Source organism: Hevea brasiliensis, chromosome 6 (assembly GCF_030052815.1).
Source record: "Hevea brasiliensis isolate MT/VB/25A 57/8 chromosome 6, ASM3005281v1, whole genome shotgun sequence".
NCBI classification, from domain to species: Eukaryota; Viridiplantae; Streptophyta; class Magnoliopsida; order Malpighiales; family Euphorbiaceae; genus Hevea; species Hevea brasiliensis.
In genome coordinates, this window is record NC_079498.1 from 107,656,546 (window position 1) to 107,678,422 (window position 21,877).

The window sequence follows — 21,877 nt, forward strand, 5'->3', positions numbered from 1 at the left end:
ATGATTTCTTTGTTTATTTGCTGTTGTATGTGGATGACATGCTTATTGCTGTTAAAAGCATGTCACAAATTAATATTCTGAAAAAGTAGTTGAGTGATGAGTTTGAGATGAAGGATTTGGGTGCTGCAAAAAAGATAATGGGAATGGAAATTACCAGGGATAGAAGTGTTGGGAAGATTTTCTTGTCTCAATAGGCCTATGTTGAGAAAGTGCTTAAGCGTTTCAACATGAATAATGCTAAGCCTGTGATTGTTCCATTTGCTGCCCATTTCAAGTTATCTGCAGACATGTCACTAAAAATAGATGAGGAGATGGATCACATGTCTAGTGTTCCCTATTCGAGTGTTGTTGGTAGCATCATGTATGCTATGGTATGCACCGGACCTGACATTTCACATGCAGTTAGTGTTGTGAGTAGATACATGGCGTGTCCTGGGAAAGAGCATTGGTAGGCAGTGAAATGGATTTTGAGGTATTTGAAGGGTACTAAGATAGCATTGGCAGGCAGTGAAATGGATTTTGAGGTATTTAAAGGGTACTATGGATGTTGGTCTGACATTTGACAGGGCTAAGATGAGTGATTCAGTTATTGGCTATGTGGATTCAGATTTTGCAGGGGACTTAGACAAGAAGAGATATTTGACAGGTTATTTGTTTACTCTTTCTAGAAGTGCTATCAGTTGGAAGATAACATTACAAGCTACAGTTGCTTTGTCTACCAAAGAGGCTGAATATATGGCCTTAGCAGAGGCAATAAAGGAAGTTTTATAATTACAAGGTTTAGTGGGTGATCTTAGATTGATACAGAACAAGACAACAGTGTTTTGTGACAGTCAGAGTGCAATATCTCACAAAGAATCAGATGTACCATGAGCGAACTAAGCACATTGATATCAGATATCACTTCATTCGGGACATTGTATCTCATGAGACTGTAGTTGTGCAGAAAGTCTCTACACATAATAATCGAGCAGATATGATGACCAAGGGAGTCTCAGTCAACAAGTTTAGGCATTGCCTAGACTTGCTTAGTATTTTGTAGTGCTCAGTAGTGCCCTTGTGAGGGCATATGGCAAGACAGAGTGTTTTTGTAGTTATTTTGTTGATGATTGAGAGAATTCAAGCCAAGAGGAAGAATTATTATTTTTTGTGGCTTAAATTTTTGAATATATTTTCATGGGCCCAAAAGTTTCCTGTTGCGATCCGATTTGGATAAAAAGTGAAATCTGTGGTGATAGTAGAGGGCACGGGCCGACAAATAGGTCATTTTGATATCTATTATCGAGCGCAGGACCCTTGCATTTATTTTCAAGCCATTGGAATTCATTGGTTTTATGGTCGATTTCTTTCTCAATCTCCTTTCTGAGAATGGTGACTTCCTTGGCTTGCTTGTCAACTCTCTCCATGGTATGCAATTGGTTTTCCCCTTGAGCTTGATTTCCTTTCCTAAAAATGTATATAGAATAGAAGCAAGTACTTAATATTACACTGACAATGGGAATGCAGGGAAGGTGGTGATACCACATAGAGACTCAAAGACTTTCATAAGCACCATTGGGCAATTGGATGGGCGAATAGACTTGTGCAAGGGTGACAACTTGGTGAAACAGATAGATGATTCTATTTCTGCAGAGAGAAGCATCAGTGTAGGTTTGAGGAACAGAGCTCTTATGGACCTCTCTATCATGGCTTCCAAATTAGCTTACGAGAATGCTGCAGTCGTAAAAAATGTCATTAATAATCACTGGAAGGCAAGAACTATTTCTAATCATCTCTTCTCTCCCTCAATATTTTGTTTCTCATGATCAATGTCTTCTGATATTCATATTATGAACTTTTCCCCGTATAACAAAAGTTGATGCATTTTGTGGATTTCTCTTACTGCTGGAATGGTAAGAAAACACAATTTCTTTTATATACTCTATTCTTACCTTTTTTTTTTCACCTGGATTGAACTTGGAATTTTCATTATTTTGGTTTATGTTTTCTGATAGAATACCATAAGGAAAGCCACGCCCAAGTGTTTATACTCTGTGACAAACCAAAAGATGCAAACTTGATATTGATCAGCTTTAGGGGAACAGAACCATTTAATGCTAGTGATTGGAATACTGACTTTGATTTCTCTTGGTTTGAGATCCCAGAAGTGGGAAAAGTTCACGTTGGATTCTTGGAAGCATTGGGTTTAGGAGACAGAAGGAATGCTCTCACCTTCCAGTATAACCTTCGGAGGCAGAACAGGAATTTCAAATATTCAAAAGGTGATCATGATCTTACCAAAACCCCTTCAGAAGGTACTAAAACAGTATCATTCACTACTAAATCAGATAAGTGCCAAAGCATATGGGACAATTCTTCAGGCTCCGAGGGGACAACCAGTGGTTCTAGCAATCAGAAGTTCCAATTGAAAATAGCGAAAAAAAAAGAGTGCATACTGTGCTGTGGCAATGAAGCTGTAGATCTCACTGAGGGAGCACACGAATGCAACATTTGTAGTCACTGGACATAGTTTAGGTGGTGCACTTGCTGTATTATTCGTAGCTGTGCTAGTAATACAAGAAGAAATGGAATTAGCAGAAAGGTTGCTTAGAGTATACACATTTGGGCAGCCAAGGGTTGGGGATGCGCAGCTATGAAAGTTCATGGAAGCCCATTTGAACAATCCAGTTGCCAAATACTTCAGGGTGGTCTACTGTAATGACCTTGTGCCTAGGGTGCCTTTCGATGACCAAATCTTCTCCTATAAGCATTTTGGAGTGTGCCTTACCATAATAGCTGGTCCTATCAACACGTATGTATTTTTTTTTCTCTCTGGTCATGGATTTTTCTTTTTCTTTTTTCTGGTTAATTGGGCTCCAACTGGAGTTGGAAAGTCCTATATATTATGTTATGAGTTGATTTTGTGTGTATATTTACAGACAAACGATGAGCACCCAAACCCAAATTTCTTTGGAATGAGATATCTGATATATATCACGACACATGAATGCAGCATGGGAGATTCTGAGAAGTTTAGCAATGCCGTACACTCATGGGCCAGAGTATAAGGAAGGATGGTTCTGCACATTGTTCAGGTTAATGGGACTAGCTCTGCCTGGAATCGCTGCCCATAGCCCTAGAGATTATGTCAACTCTGTCAGGGTTGGAAAAGTCATTTCATGAATAAGAATTAAGTCACTTTACTATAATACCTTTTAAACTATTTTCATTTTCATTAGAGAATATAAAAATTTAAAATTAAAATTTTAAATTATGTCTATTGTATTATTATAGTTACAAGTTTTAATATAAATGACAAGTCTCATTTACTCTCTCTCTCCTCTTCACAATCTTTTTTTTAATTAAGTTTATACATTTAGAAACCAAAACATATTTCATGTAAATTAAAAAATATTTATGAATAAAAATAAATAATATATTTTTATTTAAATTTATTGATTAATATTAAAAAATAATACTATATATATATATTACTTTATTATATTTAAACAAATAATCAATCTAAATTTAAATTGATTAAATTGACTCGATTGATATATATATGTTAATAAATAAATAATTAATATTATAATTCGAAATGAATTTAATTGACTCAATTAAAAAAATTCATCTTATATTATTAAATTATATATTTTTATTCAATTGACTCAATTAAAGCTCAATTCACTAAAATATATAATCAATTTGATATTTCACATACTCAATTGATTTAATTGGCTAAAATATATATTCAATTGACTAATTTAAATGATAATTGTCATAATTGACCCAAATATATATGATCAATACGGTATTGTAAATAATCAATTGATTCAATTAACTCAATTAAAAGCTTAATTGACTAAAATATATGATCAATGTGATATATCATATACTCAATTGATTTAATTAACTAAAATATATATTCAATTGAATCATTTGAATGATAATTGTTATAACTGACCTAAAATATATATGATAAATGTGACATGTTATATGCTCTATTGATTTAATTAACTAAAATATATATTCAATCGAATCATTTGAATGATAATTGTTATAACTGACCAAAAATATATATGATCAATATAATATTGTGCATAATCAATTGATTCAATTTTCTCAATTAAATGCTCAGTTGACTAAAATATATGATCAATATGACATGCCACATACTTGAAATGATTCAATTGACTCAAATATATGTTCAATTGAATCAATTAAATGATAATTGTCACGATTGACTCAAGTATGTATGATCAATATGACATTGCATATAATCAACCGATTCAATTAACTCAATTAAAAATTCGATTGACTAAAATATATGATTAATGTGATATATTATATACTCAAATTTATTTAAATATATATTCAGTTGAATCAATTGAATAATAATTTTCGTAATTGGTTCAAATATATATGATTAATGTGATATTGCATAAAATCAACTGATTCAATTAAATGCTCAATTAACTAAAATATATAATCAATTTGACATGTTACATATTCAAATTGATTTAATTGAGCAATAATTTTCAAGGATTAATTAATATGGCTCTGCCTTTTTTTTTTTAAGGGTACCTCTAATATATGATTGAACTCATACAAGAACAAACTTAACAATCGTTAGATTAAACATTTATATTGAATGCGTGAATAATTAATTAAAGTGTGCATATAAATTACATAAATTTATATCTAAATATTTAATCTAATGATTGATGAGTTTATTTTCATATGAACTTGAGTTCTTTATAGCCGCACCCTATTTTTAATTATAGTCTTTGAGTCAAGTTTAAGAATTTTTATATCTTAATATTACAATCAATTGAAGGCAATATATCATGTGCTAATGCACATACATGGCAATATATTATGTTTATATCTTGAATTTATGATAGACCAAATATAATTAAGAATTTTTCTTGATAATAATAAAAAAAATATTTATGGGTGAATTATATCTATATTATTATTTCATCAATTTTAATTAAATTTTGATTGATTTACAGTATTCTAAACTAAGCATAAATTATTTTAAAGAGTTTTAGCAATTAAGTTTTAAAATTTCGAATTTAAGTTAAATAAAAAAATATAAATTTTAATAAAATAATGAGAATAAGAAATTTTAACCTATTTGCTACATTTGATCAATATAAGATCAATACATGATTTAATATATTTTTTTTAATTCTCTTATATTTAGGAATTTAATAATCATTTTGTGATGTGACCGTTTGAAATTAAATGGATGTAAGAATTTTTCTTATTTATACTAAATTTACTATTAAAATTTCATAAAAAAATTCAATTTAATTTAATTAATTTTTTATTAATTCTTATATTTAAAAAATTAATTTTAAAAAATTATTTTAAAAAAATTAAAAATTGAATTGAAAGTGTTTTATAAATATTTTTCCAAAGAAAAATCAATAAAATATGTAATATTGATGCGTAAAATAAATAAATCTCAGCTTTTTTTATATAATAAAATATTTGATCAGATGATGGGTGTGGTTCATGTCATTTATAATTGGTAGGTAGAGGACTTGTAAATTTGCAATTGATTACTGCTTTCACGGATTTTAATTCATAGATAAATTTGCAAGTTGCAATAGAAATCAAACTCTTATTATAATTAGGCCGAAATGTGATTAATAAAAGAATATGTTAGAATCGGATCTTTCATATTATAATAATAATAATAATTAATTAAAGATATGTTGCGAAATCTTTCGAGGAATAAATCGTTGTGGATATGGGCTATCTTCACCATATCCCATCTTAAGCCATAATCAATTAATTAATTATTCCAAATAAATTTTCTGACTTAATAATTAATTGTTGAATTAACAAGGTCCTCTAAAAGGATTATTTTTTGAGAGTTTGTTGAAAATATAAAGCTTGTCAAAGCAATGCTAATTTATGAAAATTTCAAATGGTTGAAAATTCAACTATCATGATATTGTCATTAAAATCACAATTTTTTTAAGAAAAAAAAAAAGTTGGCATAATATATATATATATATATAGAGAGAGAGAGAGAGAGAGAGAGTTCCAATGTAAAACAATGAAGAAAGAGTTGAACTAGAACATATATGATAATTACAGTATTGGGAGCTTTGAGTTAATGGTGATGGTGATGTACAAGCCTCAAAAGAACATGATAAAAATGCATAGAAAGAGATGAGTAGGTAGCTAGGAAATTAATTATTAATTTCATTTAATAAAATCAATTATAATAAAACAAAATACAACATTGCAATTTGTGTCTTTATTTGTTCAAAAAACATGTACAATATGAAAAAATATTTGGTAGAGTACTTATAGCCATTATTAATAATGGAGAAGCAAACATGATGAAAACTTTATTTAATCTTTATTATTATTATTATCTAATAAAGAATATTTTACAAATACTTTATATTAACAAATTACTTTTAAAAAATTTCAAAAATATTGTATAAAATATATATTAGGTAATAATAAAGCTCAATTCAATTATTAGTCTATCTACAAATAAAAGTGAGGCTAACTAGAAGTGGATGCTAAATTTTGAATTTTGTTAATGTAATACTTTTCTTAATAATATGCAATATTTTTCATATTAGCATTCTGAAATAATATATTCTTACCCAAAAATACATGTTTTGAGTATTTTCAAGTATTATAATCTCATTTCTTTATTTCATCGATCAACATTAAAAAACTGTTTAACCGCAACTTATTAAATGTATGCTAATACAAGTTACTTACATTAAAATAAACACACACACATACATATATATATATATATATATATATATCTTTTCTTTTTTTATTTTCTTAAAAAATATGTATTCCTCTTCTATGCTAAATGTAACTAGATATTGTAATCACAAGTCAATGACAACAGTTTTAGGATCATTATATATGCCTTCACTATTGTAACATAAAGCAACGATTTAATTATATTTTTATAATAAACAAAATCGCTATATTAAATACATGTAAATTATTATATTTTAATAGTTTTAGTAGTAATTTTATCAAATTTTTGATATAATTTATCAATTAATTTGGAACGATTTTGAATCATTGCAAAATTATTACTCATATGTATAAAGCTAACAATTATAAATTACAACACAATTATTATCTTAAATCTAAAATATAAGTATTGTGTTAATTAAACTCTCCATATCAATTATTGAGAATAATTTTTAATGATGAAAATTCAATTAGAGTTAATGTTATATGAAAATTTTAAAAAATAAAAATAAAAACTTTGAATTCTTGACATTTTATCATACACAATAGACATTCTATTATAATATACTCATTTAAAATATGATAAATAGAAAAGGATTTGCATGTGGAAAACAATTATATTGATATCAATTATTAGTATTAATTATTACGATTGCATGACCTCCACAATATTTAATTTTCCAAGATATATATATATATATATATATATATATATATATATATTAATTTAAACAATTGGGTACACCAAATAATTAATTCTCTTATCCCACAAGACATGCATGCACATGCACATGATCATCTGCATTATTCATTTTCCATGCTCATAAAATTTTATATTTTATATTTTCATTAATCTTTCACGCACTCTCAAATCTTTTAAAATCATTGATTTGATATTAAAAAATTATGAAAATATATAACTATAAAATTTTTATATTAAAATAAAAATAAAATAAGTGATAAAAAGGACTCACATATTAATTGCTTTAAAATTTTAAATTTAAAATGGTATTAAATCTATACATATAATTTTTTATAAGGCCAATAAAAAAAATTTTCTTCAACCGTTTGGAGCTCCTCACATCTCTAATAAAAAAAATTAAAAAAAAAAATGTGTAGACCCAAATCGCAACCAGTTTTCGCAGTCAACCATCAATCGAGCACAGCTGCTTTGCCAAGTGCCGACCATGATTTTCAGAGTTCGTGTGCATCACGTGTATAAATGGGAATATGTTTTGTTTTCTTGCTCTCGATACAGAGATTCAGGATTCTGCTTTTCACTGCATTGCAAAGAAAAAACAAAAAAAAAGCTAATAATAACCTAACAAGCTAGCTGTGTTGCTTGGGGAAATTTTTATCTCTTAATTTATTTAATATTTTATTTTTTATTATTTTTTTAACCGATTATATCAAATGAGTAATAATATAATATGCTGTTAATTATCGAACCAAATCAAAGTTTTGATCATTTATGAGGTAGCGTATAAGTTCATTCATTATCGTTTTAAACGAGGGCGGAGATAATTAGTCCTTTGAGCCACCTTCACAATTCACACTACGTACGTTCTACTGATAAACGAAGTCAATTTTGGATGGCAACAATTACAATAGGACAAATATTAGTATGTCTAATTAATTATGTAGAGCATTTAGAACGTTTTAATAATTTTAAAATTTAAGCATTTAGCACGTTTTAATAATTTTAAAATTTAAGAGTCTGAGATTAAAACTTTTTTTTTTTTTAAATTACTGAAGAGATTGTTGGATGAAATTGTTTAGTAATATTAGAGTTTTTTTTATGAATAAGTATTTCAAATTTATTATATAAATAATTTTTAATAACCTATACCTAACTTATTTAGTGTAATACTAGCTCAAATATTAATAATAAACAAATCTTAACTGCACCTAAAGATTTTAATAATATAATCTTCCTTTTAAAAAAAAAAAAAAAATTATTATTTTATATATATTATTTTTAAAATTATTTTTTTTTTTTTTTTTTTTTAAAAATTATTTAGTTTCTCTATTTATATTCTATGTTGTTTATTTCCTTAACTTTTCGATTAGTCTGAGTTATTTAAAGTAGAGAAAATAGCTTAGACAATGATTGAATAATTGATAAATTTAAAATTACGGGATTAAATAGTTGTATTATTTAAATTATGGTGACTAAATAATTGAGTTGAAAAAAACAATTTGCTTTAAAATAATGATAGGGACTAAACAATTTACGAATTAAAATAAAAAATTAAATAATATAATTTTTAAAATAAAAAAAATTAAATAATTAATTTTATTGACGGCCATGGAAGTAGTTTGCAAGCATCTTATTAGCCCATATTGTAATCGTGTTGGGACAATATTACAATCTATTTAAATAAAATATCAATTTGGGAAATTTTAATTTTGTCTTCTTCAGCATTGTAAGTAGAAAGATAGATTTATAAATAGGACAAGGCAGAGAATATTAATGGATCATAAAAATGAATTGTGCTAGTTATAACTCTTCCATTTGATGCCAATTCTACCTATAAATACTTTCATAGTTCTCCTTGCTCACCCCATCTTGAACATAGCCTTGAATAAAGTGAAGAAAAAAAGTGGTAGTGAAGCAAGTGAGAAGCCAAAAGCCATGGCCACTAATGTTACTTGTTCTAGTCCAAACTTCCTGATAGTAAACCCAGATAAGGGAAGCAAAAGAGACATATTCAAGTACTTGGTGGCGAATAGCACAAAGAGTGGAATGAACTTCTTGGATAGCTCAGAGGAGACAGTTAAGGGAGGTGCAGCAGTTGATCACAGGTGGATTTTGTTGGTGTCCATTATCGTTCGCAGGATCCTTGCCCTTATTAACACCCCATTGAAATACTTTGGCGATTTGGTTGATTTCTTTCTCAACCTTCTTTCCCAGAATGGTGGCTTCTCTGGCATATTTAATAACTTTCTTAAGGGTATCCACTTCCTTCTCTCTCTCTCTTTTTCTCATACGAGATTTCCAAAGCTTATGATTATTTTATAATATGCTATCTTCTATCATATTAACCACTCGCATAGCTGCTACAATTATACATGGTAAACTCGCAGGTCAGCTGAGGATACCACGTAGAGGCACAGAGACTTTTATAAGCACGATTGGGCAATTGGATGGACGGATAGACCTATACAAGACTGTATTCTTGGCTGAGAAAGTAGATGATTCAGTTGCTTTGGATGCAAATAACATAAGATCAGAATTGGGCAATCGATATCTTATGGACCTTTGTATTATGGCATCCAAGCTTGTTTATGAGAATGAGAAAGTTATTAAAAATGTTGTCGAAAATCACTGGAAGGCGAGCACTACTTCTCTTTCTTCTGATCTCTCTTCTTTTTGATCTTTTCTGATACATGCATATCTTCATATCTAATCTAATCTAATATGTAATTCTGACAAAAACAGATGCATTTCGAGGCCTTCTACAACTGCTGGAATGGTAAGAACACAAAATTTTTCTGTACCCTATTCTTATCTGTTTGTTTCCTTGAGTCGAATTTAACTAGTTCATTTTTTTTTATTGATTTGATAGAAAACCAAAAGGAGAGCAATACCCAAGTGTTCATGTTTACTGACAAACCCAAAGATGCAAACTTGATAGTGATCAGCTTCAGAGGCACAGAACCTTTCAATGCGCAAGATTGGAGTACTGATTTCGATTTCTCTTGGTATGAGGTTCCAAAAGTGGGAAAACTCCACATCGGATTCTTAGAAGCCATGGGTTTGGGTTGCAGAGGAGATGCTAACACCTTCCAAAATCACCTTCAGAGGAAGCATACAAGTTTCATGCATTTAAACGGTGAGTCTGTGGGGTCCTTTATGGAAATGGCGAAGAAGAGTGCGTACTATGCTGTGTCGATGAAACTCAAGAACTTACTGAGGGAGCACAAGAATGCAAAATTTGTTGTCACTGGACATAGCTTAGGTGGGGCACTGGCTATATTATTCCCTTGCGTGCTGGCGATACAAGAGGAGACGGAGATGATCCACAGGTTGCTAAATATTTACACATTTGGGCAGCCAAGGATCGGGGACGTACACCTAGGTACATTCATGGAAGCCCATTTAAACTACCCAGTTAATAGATACTACAGGGTAGTTTACTGCAATGATATGGTGCCTAGGGTGCCTTTCGATGACAAGATCTTCGCCTTCAAGCACTTCGGAGTCTGCCTTTACTATGACAGCCGGTACTTTGGCCGAGTACGTATCTCACAGTTTTCTAGACGATTTCAATCCTTAATATTTATCTTCAATTGCTGATTTTATTCCATATGAAGCTAATTGATTTTTGTGTTGTGAATTTGTTGGTGAAGTTTATGGATGACGAACCGAACAGAAATTTCTTTGGATTGAAGCACGTTATCCCTATGAGGTTGAATGCCCTGTGGGAAATCTTCAGGAGTTTTGTGATAAGCCACACACATGGACCAGAGTATCATGAGAGTTGGTTCTGCACATTTTTCAGGTTAATGGGGCTGGTGCTCCCTGGAGTTTCTGCGCATAGTCCTATAGATTATGTCAACTCCGTCAGGCTTGGAAGGGAGCGCACGTTTCCATTGTCCACTTTGAAAAGCTTCGCTCGCAAATCATAATTAAGAAGGTTCGCAATCTTCTTCCTCATCATAATAATAAGGTCAAGAGATCAGAGGTTCACGCCATTATGTGGAAAAACTCATAATGGAAATGTATCATGGTGTAGCAGCATTTTTGGGTTATGTATTCCCTTCATATCCATGTACGAACAAGCTTCTTGGTTATAATAAAAATAGCATGCATGTCCACTTTCTTTATTATATAAACATTACCTTTAATTCCCTTTGATTTCAGTCTCATATATCTTGTATCAACTTTTTATTATTGTTTGGCGAATTCGATGTATATACAATAAATTCATAATAATATATGATGAAATTTATTATATGAAATTCACCTGATAATTAAAATTAAGTTATTATATATATAATGGATGCACAGTAAATTGTTTACTAAAATAAGGGTACATCACAAAATTTTAATTAAAATAAATAGATTTAAACTCTTAATGTTAAATCATATTATCATTAAAATCAATATGATAAATATGACGTCTTCTACTAGGATTAGAATTTGAACACTTGCATGCTGGCAGATACAAATAACTGTTATATATAAAATAAATATATTTATTTTATAATATTTTGGACTTATATGAATATCTTTTTAATAGTAAGTTTTAATAAATAATAACGACATTTACAAACAAGTATGTCACTATTATTTCAATAATTAGTACTTTCGATGTATACATTAATTAATCATTATTTGCTTTGAAAATAAATATCTATCGACATTTTTCATGTTATTGGGTTGCCAGGACTTTCACTTGCTAGCCACGGAAAATATTGTCGCCATATGAAATCAATTTACTAACTGCAATTGACGACAATTGCAATTTGCGTCGCTAAATCATATATTTAACAACATAAAATTGTTCTGTCGAAAATAAACTGGTGTGCGTTGTACAAAAATGAAAACGGGTGATTTCAATTTGCCGACAAGATCGACGTGTGTCAGCATATGGTAGTTTTAGCGACGAAATCGTCGGCATGTGGGTCTCGGTTCACATTTAGCTGTGCACAGGTGAAGCAGTGGCTTCATCTATAAAACTTTTGGCGACGGTTTTGACGTCGCCAATCGAAGTTAAATCGTCACCAAACCCAATTTTCTGGTAGTTAAAATGTTTCCGATGAATATAATCACAGTGATGGAAGGGACAAGGATTGCAATGGACATTCAAATAGAATAATGAATCCTATAACTTAATTGTGATTATATTATAAATTTGATTATGTTCTATCAAACATATGCAGAGTTTTTACGCTTTAAGGTCTGGTGAAAGTAGAGGTGCTCATGGCTTGAGCAGTTGTGGTTCCATCCATAAGATAATTTGAGTTTATCTTAAGATTAATCCCTTTTATTTTAACTGAGGCCCTAAGTTTAGACTTGATTATTAGGGTTAGGTTTTAATTTTAAACTTAAGCAACTTTTAAATCAAACCCAAATTAGCCTAGTCTTCCAATCCAATTCAATTGTGAGAAGAGGCTTCAAGATTCTTGAAAGAGCTATAAGTATGATTTGGTCTGAGTAAGAAAAAATCCTGCAATGATTTCATCCAATCAAAAAGATGAACTTTCCACTGTGTCAGGTACATTTATTACATTGGAATTAACAAAATCATTAAATCAAATCTCTGAAACAAGAATGAGAATTTAAAAAGCTCAAGAAAAATAGTCCCTCTCTATCCCAAAAAGAAAAAGAAAAAAAAATTGCAATGCATACTATGAAATAGCACAGCTGTCTACTGAAGATACCCTCTTGAGTTTTAATCCATTCTAGGAACTCAAAAAAAAAAAAATTCGGGACATTTCTGAATGGATCACTAAAGCCATTCCAATTGACTCTTGAATGGCAAATTTCAATTCTTTTTGTAGATTATGTTTGGAATTGATAATGTGAGCAGCTGCTGCCAAGTTTTCTTTCACTAGAAAATTGGAAGATACAATGTTCATTTCATGGCTTCAAACTGTATAAGATGATTGGATCACATTCAAGTCCAGATTCTTGAGCCTTGCTACTGATTCCATATGTCCTCTCAAGGTGTGAATCTCCCCAAGCCTGCATGGTTGAAAGGTTACTTTGCAGGTACATTCAAACCAAAATTCATAGAAGATCTTGAAAAGAGGTTTTGGAAATAATCTAACAGTGAGCAGAGTTTCAAAATGTACCTGGCTATTTCAGCGCGCCGCTTGGCTTGTTCAGCAATCAAAGAGGATCGCCTGCCATTAAACTCCAGGTCTATAGCCATCAACCCTTGTAGACTCCTCTGGGACATAATCCACTTGGCTGCCCTATCTTCCTTTCCACAATCTTTCTTCGAAGTAAAATCAGTCTGTTGAATCAAACAAAAAGAAAGGGAAGAATTAAGAATCATTTCATGCCAAGGCACAGTCCTTTCTTCTTAATCTAGAGAATAGAGATGAATTATTGAAAACACCAATGGCAGCACTAACCTTTCTGTCAAATAAGAGATTCCATGCCTCTCCGCTCAAGGCGTAACGAACCGTGAACTTGATAATATCCAGGGGAATGTAGAAAATCAAACTATATAACCAAATAACACCAGCCCATCCCCATCCAATGCCGCTAATAGCAGCAAAGCTAATATGTCCATATACAGCAATTAAGGTAGCCACCTGCAAAAGGACAATTAAAAAAATAAAAATCATTCAGTGTAGTTTGATTTGAAAATACACTTTAGGATTATGATTCAAGTGGAGAAATGCCAATATCAGATTAAAGATTTGGCTTCAACATGCAATTCCAGAAGAAAAGATTTTGTAGAACACTATAGAATGGAATCCTTTATTGGAGCATTGATTGACTAAAACTTATCAGTTGAGCCACCACAAATGCACACATCAAGAGAACCCCAGGCCTCTCCATAAACGACCAACTTTGACTACGCGTAACAAATATGAGAGCCTGGCCGATGATGCTGACTTGCAGATATACAGCAGAGGAAACTTCTTCTGTATTGCTAGACAGAGATCTTACATGGAAGGTTCTCTGCACCATATAGATGATTGCAAGTTTGCAATGTCCTTAAAAAAAAAAAAAAAAAAGGAAAGAGGAAGTCTAAGATTGATACCTCAAAGCAATTAGTGTCAATCACAACCCAGTAAAACATGACTGTGACCAAGGCAAGGTATGTCCCAATGACAATACCAGTTGCAAATATCTCAGGGAGCTTCCAACTGTCAGGCCTTGGAAATGGCTTAACCCGATCTAGGGAAATAGTCATGATAGTCCCCAATTACAACACAGGAATAATCTTTAGTTCAGTGCATATCTTTCCAAAAAGTTTTCTTTTATTACAGTTCAATAAAAAACCTTCCTTGAATTCGTTGACAAGAATCATAGATACAACTAACATGGATGTAATTCAATTATCTGCTACTTGGTTTTGAAATTTGATCCATGTCAACTAGAAAAGAATGGTAAGGGCTGACACGTTTGGAAACATTACCATCATTGAGTATTGCTATGATCAGAACCATGAAAGGTGGGAAGTCATATTCCCATATCAGGGCTAGAAGCACAAAACCAAGCTGCAAAGAAATTAAATTTCAAACATCAATCCTAAGTTGAAACAAAACAAATGTCAAAAATCTTAATGCTAGCTTCTGTTCTGTTCATGAAATTTAATATAGCAGTTACTTGTATAAGCACAATGAACCCCAGCTTACCACCATACGAATGGTTATGGAGACGGCATATATCTGCAAATTGCATACAGTGTTATCAGTTTCTTTTCTTCTCTTTTTTGTCTTTTCATTAAATGAATCCAGTAGCTATATTTATATATAGAGAGAAATTGACTGTGTAGTTCTTCATTCTTTTGAATATAGCTCTGCTAGTTAAGACACCACTGACAATCACACTTAAACCCGGCTCTGTTAACACCAAATCTGCAGCACTTCTTGCAGCATCAGTAGAATCTGCCACTGCTATACCAATATCTGCTTTCTTTAAGGCAGGAGTATCATTTACACCATCTCCAGTCATCCCAACAACATGCTTCTTTTCTTGTAGGATTTTCACAATCTCATATTTGTGTCTGAAAGTTGCATTGCAGTCATAATATGTAGGGTCATGAGATGAAGAGATGCAGGCATAAATATATTATCTATCTACATAAAATTTCCCTGCCATAAATTAATTTTTGAGAAAAAGCATGCTATATTTTCACATTCTATTGCAACCAAAAAGAAAAGTAACCGTTGGGGATATGTTATAATCTAGTCAATATCAAATGCAATTCAAATACCTGGGAATACACCAACAAAGCCATCTGCCTTCTCAAGGAGCTCATCCACTGGAAGAGCCTCATTTTCATCCTTGTCGCGACCCAAAAGCGATGAAGAGGGGTACATGTTTGTTCCCATGCCAAGTCTTCTTCCTGTCTCCTTCGCAATTGCCAGCTGATCACCTACATTGGCAAATTAACAATTTTGGTTTTATCCTTCCGCAGTTCTGCCAAAGGCATTCATAGGGGCTTCAAGAAAAACATTGATGACTCTAGAGCTAATAAAGAACCATACTGAAGTTCTGCTAAATTCATAAGATGACTCTGTCCTATGAAATCATTATTAAATATATAACACCTATTTGAATATCACCAGAAATCTGCAGGTACCTGTAATCATCTTAACATCAACTCCAAGGTTAAGTGCTCTACGGATGGTCTCAGCACTATCATGTCTAGGAGGATCAAACAAGGCCAACAACCCACAAAATTTCCAAGGACCTCCTGGACTGTCCTTAGTCTTTTCAGGTACTTCCTGCATAGATGTGTTGTATGAAATGAAGCAATCAGAAAGAAAACTTTGACACCAGGGAGACAATTTTCTTAACTTTTCATTCTTAATGAGAGCTTAAATCACGGTCATATTCATTTTATAAATTTTCTGTTTTCTGCTCACACAAGCCCAACCAATGAATAAGGAAAAGACAGGTTCCAGATGTATACCTGAAATGCTACTCCAAGGGATCGCAAGCCTCTTTCAGCAAATTTGCCAATGATGGTATGAACTTTTCCAGCAATCTGATCCTTCTCTTGGCACAGATTTAGGATCTGATGTTACATAAAATAACACGAGGAAAAATCAAATACTCGTACACTCATGAAACACAGAAAACTAAATTAGATTTCTTACTCCACAAACATATACCCTTTGGGGATTATTTATCAATACTAAATCAAATTTATCTGCTTGAGAAAATGATACTATAAAGCCTGCGGTCTAGCTTTCTTAGAATCATAAACTGGGCAATGTGAGATTCTGAAGTTGAAGTGTACCTTCTCAGGAGCTCTCCAGTCTGGATGCTCTGGCTGCAAGCAACACAATTGTTTCTCTGTCCATATCTTTGCTAAAAACCTGTTCCAGATATGTGCTCAACCATTAGACCTATCTATAAATGAAGCAATGGAAGGAGCAGAATCAATTCAGAGTACAGAAGCTTTTTATCAGAAAGTTAAAAACAAACATTATATATGTAATTTCTGATTGTTAATTTTGAACTAACTTCCATGTTCAAAATTTGGGAGTGAAAAACTTAATAAAGATTTTTCAGTTCGGCTAAGGAGATACCATTTCCTATGAAAAAAATTGCTTGTGGCTGACTAAAAGCTCTGCTCAGAAACAGGGTATTCTTGTTTATGGTATCATTGCAAATGATAAAAGCGGTGCAGGACATTGTGTGATAACTATGAAAGTAAGAAATCATTAGCCAAAATAAATTTGCTTCATTTGCCTCTATGACTTAATTATCAAATTACATCTATGTAAACCCGCTTAAATACGTGCTATTTTCCCTTGATGCAAGATAACCATAGTTTCCATGAAATCAGATTTTGTACCTCGATAAGGTTGCGATCAACTGTGAGGCGATTCAAGGTGAGAGTTCCAGTTTTGTCACTGCAGAGAACATCCATTCCTGCCATTTCTTCAATTGCTGTCATCCTCTTTGTAATGGCACCCTTAAAAAATAAAAATAAAAAGTTTATAAAGAATGCCAGCATTGGAATACAAGTATGATAAAGTATTCATTGTGACACATATCTTGTTATTTGTATAAATATAGCAAATTAAGATCTGCACCTGTTGAGATAGCCGATGAGAACCAATTGCAAGTGTAACAGACAACCCTGTTGGCATAGCTATAGGTATTCCTCCAATCAAGAGAACAAGGAGGTTGTTGATTCCATCTCTGTATGATCGTTTTTGTATTGGAAACATGACAATGATTTCAAGAATCATTCCCACAGCTATAGAGCAAATACAGAAATTCCCAATGGAGGTAAGGACCCGTCACAGAACATTTTAACCAAGTCACATCTTAATGTAGTGTGGTTTTAGGTCTTGTGAGGGTAGAAAAGCACTCAGAATTTATGGAAACTGCATTTATTTAAGACTGGCTTCCAGAATTGCTTTAATTTATATTCTGACTTCCCATTTTACCTTCTTTGGACTAAAGGCATAACAAGCACACAAAAAGAAAGTATTTGTCATTTTATGGGCAGTCTAATAAGAAATGTCTGATTCTAAGGAGAGTTTTTCAGGCTAAATTTTGATAATTCTGTATGATTACCTTCTGGAAATGCCCAACAACTTCAGTGGAATCCACTAGATGTGCTGCTTTTCCAAAGAAGGTGTTAACTCCAGTTGCTATAACCACAGCTTCAATTTCACCATGCTTGCATGTTGAACCAGAAAATACTTCATCACCCGTCCTCTTGGTGACAGGGAGAGATTCTCCAGTAAGAGCTGACTGCACAGAAAATGGTATACTTGACTACAGGATTCTATGAGACTAACACAAAATACAGGGGAAAAAACAGGACAATGTAGAAGACTCCAAGAGTACTAACATAAGTTGAGAGAAGTACTTGCCTGGTCAATTTTTAGTGGATCTCCTTCGAGCAGTCGAGCATCTGCTGGGATGATATCCCCAAGCTTAATGCTAACTATATCTCCTGGTACTAAAATTGCTGCATCTTGCTCTTGCCACTGTCCATCTCTGAGAACCTGCACAAAGAGATGGTGAGTCAAAATACCATTCCTCCACTGAAAAAACCTAGCAAAATAGGCATTATATTCCATTAACTTCGGAATTTGGAGTCATCATCAGAAAAATGACTAGCATTGCTTAATAAGATGAGCTTTGCTTTTTGAATCTCTGTGGCATCTATGATAAGATTCTGCTTTACTAAGAACATTTATTTTTTTATTCATCTTCCTAGCTATTAGTTAGAATTCTCAGTTCAATGGTTATTCAGGAAAATGCTCAACCAATTTAGCCAGAGATACATGTGATTACTTGTAATGATCGAGGGCATCAATCAAAGGTACACACCTTTGTTTTGGGAGCCAAACGTGCCATAAGTGCAGCTGCAGCATTCCCAGCATTATTTTCTTCTATAAAACTAATTGTTGAATTTATTAACAGTAGGCAAATAATCCCTGCAAAATCCTGCCAATCAGGACCTTCCCCCTGAAATTTTATTTCAAACAAAAGAATTATAAAGAGGAAAGTAAAAATTATCACAAAGAAAAAAGCAAGAAATTAATAAGAAGCAAAACTAAGTCACTCACTCCACCATTAGCAAGGACAATTGCCATTATTGCTGCAGCTTCCATAACCCATGATAAGGGATTCCACATAAAACTGAGGAACTTCAGAAACTTGTTCTCCTGCATAAATTATAATGGATACCCATCAATATACTGATAAATTTCTCCCTCTCAAATCCAACTCTTCTTTCATTGTTTTCAAAATGATTCTTCCGCTTGCTTCAAAAAACTAACATTAATCTCACAGTATAAGATATTCTAGAACTGTAGTATACTTACTGGCTTCTCTTCAAGTTTGTTTGGGCCAAAAATCTGCAATCGGACTTCAGCATCTTCAGTTGAAAGTCCTCCCCTTGAAGCTTTCAATTGTTCGAAAACTTCTTCCAATGGCAAGCGTTCCTACAAAATGAAATCTCCAGAGTTTTCTAGTATCATAAAATGAATATCCCAAAAATGTCGTTAAATGTTTACCTGTTTCTTGCTCAACTTACCAAATCAATTCCCTCTCCATTGAAGTTCTCAGGATCCGGCAATGGTTTATCCAGATCCTCAGCCATGATTCAAGCCTCAGAACCTGGAGCAATGTCAAATTCAAATGTTTCTCATAATCATAATGAGTTTCAGTATTGTAAAGCAACACAAATGGTGATATATTATAGCCATGGAAATTATGAGCATAGTTTCAAATACAATAAAATCAATCTACATGAATTGTCAACCAATTAAGTGATATGGACAGTCATGCACAACACTGATGAAACTGTAGAATACCATGTTTGCCAGAAAGATACTGTCTCTTAATGCTTTTTAAGACCTTAGCAAATCTCCACAATTTTGGAGCCTAAGTTTGTGAGAAAGGCAAAGCACATTCTTGTTACAAATATGAGTCACAAACACAATCAAAGTATAGAGAGAGAAGAAGAAAAACAGACATAAGATTTACGTTGTTCGATTATAAATTCTACGTCCACTTGCAAGATTGAGAGAAAAAATCCACTTTGTAAACTCTCCAAAACCCAACATTGTAGGTTTACCCAACTCTCACAATACAGCAAGAATAGGCAGCCCTTCGCTACCACCACATACCTACAAAATATTCCATTTGAGTCGCAATGTGATGTAAACCCAAAATTCAAGCCACATTATAACAATTCTTTTATTAGTTGTACTACATTAAAGTAGATAGTAAAGGAAGCATGTAATCAGTTCTATTCAACCACCCCCTACCTACCCATTTTAGCTTGACAAATCAAAATTCTGTTGTTTTCTGCAAGTACTAATCTGCCACTACTGAAGAAATGGTAAGATTCTTTGAGTTCAAATCTTCAATGGAGCATAAAATCAACGAAAGTTCTTTGATAGCATCATCTTAAATTAAATGTCATGGAAGTATTTAGATGTCATCTGCAAGATTATGCTCCTGCTGTGTCAATTAGCTAGGCCCACTCACTCTAATAACTTAAAACACTAATCAAGCATACCACTAAAAACAAGTCATACTATGCGACTCCAATCAAGAGCATATTAACAGGCCATCACGTTATAAGAAAAGGGAGGGGAAAAAAGGAAAGAAGATAAAGTACTAATTGAAAGTCAAGAACCTGACAATGGATAAGTATAAAATGAATACATTCATCAACTTCTGGACTTACTTTTTAGAGGCTGAGGAGAGTGAGAGGACCCAGAAAAGAGAACACTAGCTAGTTGTTGTTAATAGTGTGAGAATCACCACGTGAAGTGAGGAAAATGAAGCTGGGTGAAGTTTTGGAATGCTTAAAAGGGAGCAGCACACCACGAATAGATCAAGATTTGGTAGCTGACTGTTGGTTAGCAGTTGAGGATGTGCGGCTGATGATCCTAATCTTACCTGTCTCAATCTGGGTTTTGCCATTTCTTCAAAATCTAAGAGAGTAAACGTGTTTTTTTGTCTAAAAATTGAGACTAGTAAAATCTCAAAGCAGAACCCAACGGAAAGAAAGATCCAAAGACCGTTTGCTTATAACTACCTTTTAAAACTGACCCTTCTAACGTAACGGTTCCTTCCCATTTCCCTCCAAAAATATGCTACAAATCCCAGTTTTAACAATGAATAGCAACACGTGTGATAGAAACCCATTTATTAGGAGGGTTTATTCTAATTTTGTACCTCTTGAAAGCCAATTAGTTTGGTGATATATTGTTGGGTTGAGCACATCCTAAGAACAAGACCCGTTCAATTTTCAAACTTCCTCAGTGATTATATATATATAAAGAAGAAGAAAAAAAAATTAATCGTGGACTTGCTTAGGTAACAATGGGCCAATCGGATACCTTATGGGTCATTTTGAGAAGTCGTCTTTATAATGCCTTGTAGTAGTATTTCGGCAAACATCAAACAAGGCTGGGGCCTAATGCCCATACATTCAGATTTTACTTATTGCAAAAGTCTCTGGAGAAGTATTTCCATCATGATAACTATAAATAAAACTTATAAAATAGGGATTGAATTTAAATTAACATCAAATGATCAGAATGATTAAACAGTAAATGAAATAAATTAAAATATAGAGACTAATTAATATATTTTTTAAAATAAAAAAAATTAAATAATTAATTTCATTAAAATTGAGATTCTAAATAATATTTTTTCATATATATATAATTTTTTGATATATTATCTTAAATTTCAATTTGCTTACACTATTATACAATGTATTCATTTCCATATGTTATTTTAGTCATGTATAAAAAATTATGTTGGGATTAGAGTATTAAGATTTGTAGGAACATTAATTAGGCTGTACATATACGTACTGCATAAGTGACAACTGATAATTAATGATCATTAGGGATGTTATATGAATATAGTTTAACACATCCATAGGTCGTAGCTTTAGCTTATAATCTCAAAAAGCCTGTAATATCGACGAAGATTCCTGCCAAAATCCTTCTT

At 32.2% G+C, this 21,877-nt stretch overlaps 2 protein-coding genes, 1 long non-coding RNA gene and 1 pseudogene across 3 annotated transcripts; 2 read left to right on the forward strand and 2 right to left on the reverse strand.

Annotated features, from left to right (window-relative positions):
• The first annotated feature begins 1,069 nt into the window (after positions 1–1,069).
• LOC110634633 (triacylglycerol lipase OBL1-like) lies at positions 1,070–3,162 on the forward strand (annotated as a pseudogene).
• Positions 3,163–9,195: 6,033 nt separating this feature from the next.
• LOC110634602 (triacylglycerol lipase OBL1) lies at positions 9,196–11,491 on the forward strand. The gene is made up of 5 exons (XM_021783671.2): positions 9,196–9,686; positions 9,820–10,067; positions 10,175–10,208; positions 10,302–10,972; positions 11,086–11,491. Exons 1-5 carry the CDS (start codon positions 9,251–9,253, stop codon positions 11,362–11,364), a joined length of 1,668 nt encoding a protein of 555 aa, XP_021639363.2. The 5' UTR covers positions 9,196–9,250; the 3' UTR covers positions 11,365–11,491.
• A 1,407-nt stretch (positions 11,492–12,898) lies between these two features.
• Positions 12,899–13,696, reverse strand: LOC131168888 (uncharacterized). The gene is made up of 2 exons (XR_009149589.1): positions 13,537–13,696; positions 12,899–13,426 (listed from the first exon to the last, which is right to left on the reverse strand). It is a non-coding gene; the product is annotated as an uncharacterized LOC131168888 (long non-coding RNA).
• A 131-nt stretch (positions 13,697–13,827) lies between these two features.
• LOC110634631 (ATPase 10, plasma membrane-type-like) lies at positions 13,828–20,217 on the reverse strand. Its single transcript, XM_058148089.1, has 18 exons — positions 19,889–20,217; positions 19,437–19,519; positions 19,225–19,344; positions 18,967–19,065; positions 18,728–18,865; positions 18,265–18,399; positions 17,964–18,142; positions 17,473–17,680; positions 17,232–17,351; positions 16,678–16,749; positions 16,341–16,445; positions 16,008–16,152; positions 15,641–15,800; positions 15,191–15,431; positions 15,058–15,090; positions 14,838–14,919; positions 14,460–14,596; positions 13,828–14,377 (listed from the first exon to the last, which is right to left on the reverse strand). Exons 2-18 carry the CDS (start codon positions 19,500–19,502, stop codon positions 14,174–14,176), a joined length of 2,244 nt encoding a protein of 747 aa, XP_058004072.1. The 5' UTR covers positions 19,503–19,519; positions 19,889–20,217; the 3' UTR covers positions 13,828–14,173.
• Between the last annotated feature and the right edge of the window lie 1,660 nt (positions 20,218–21,877).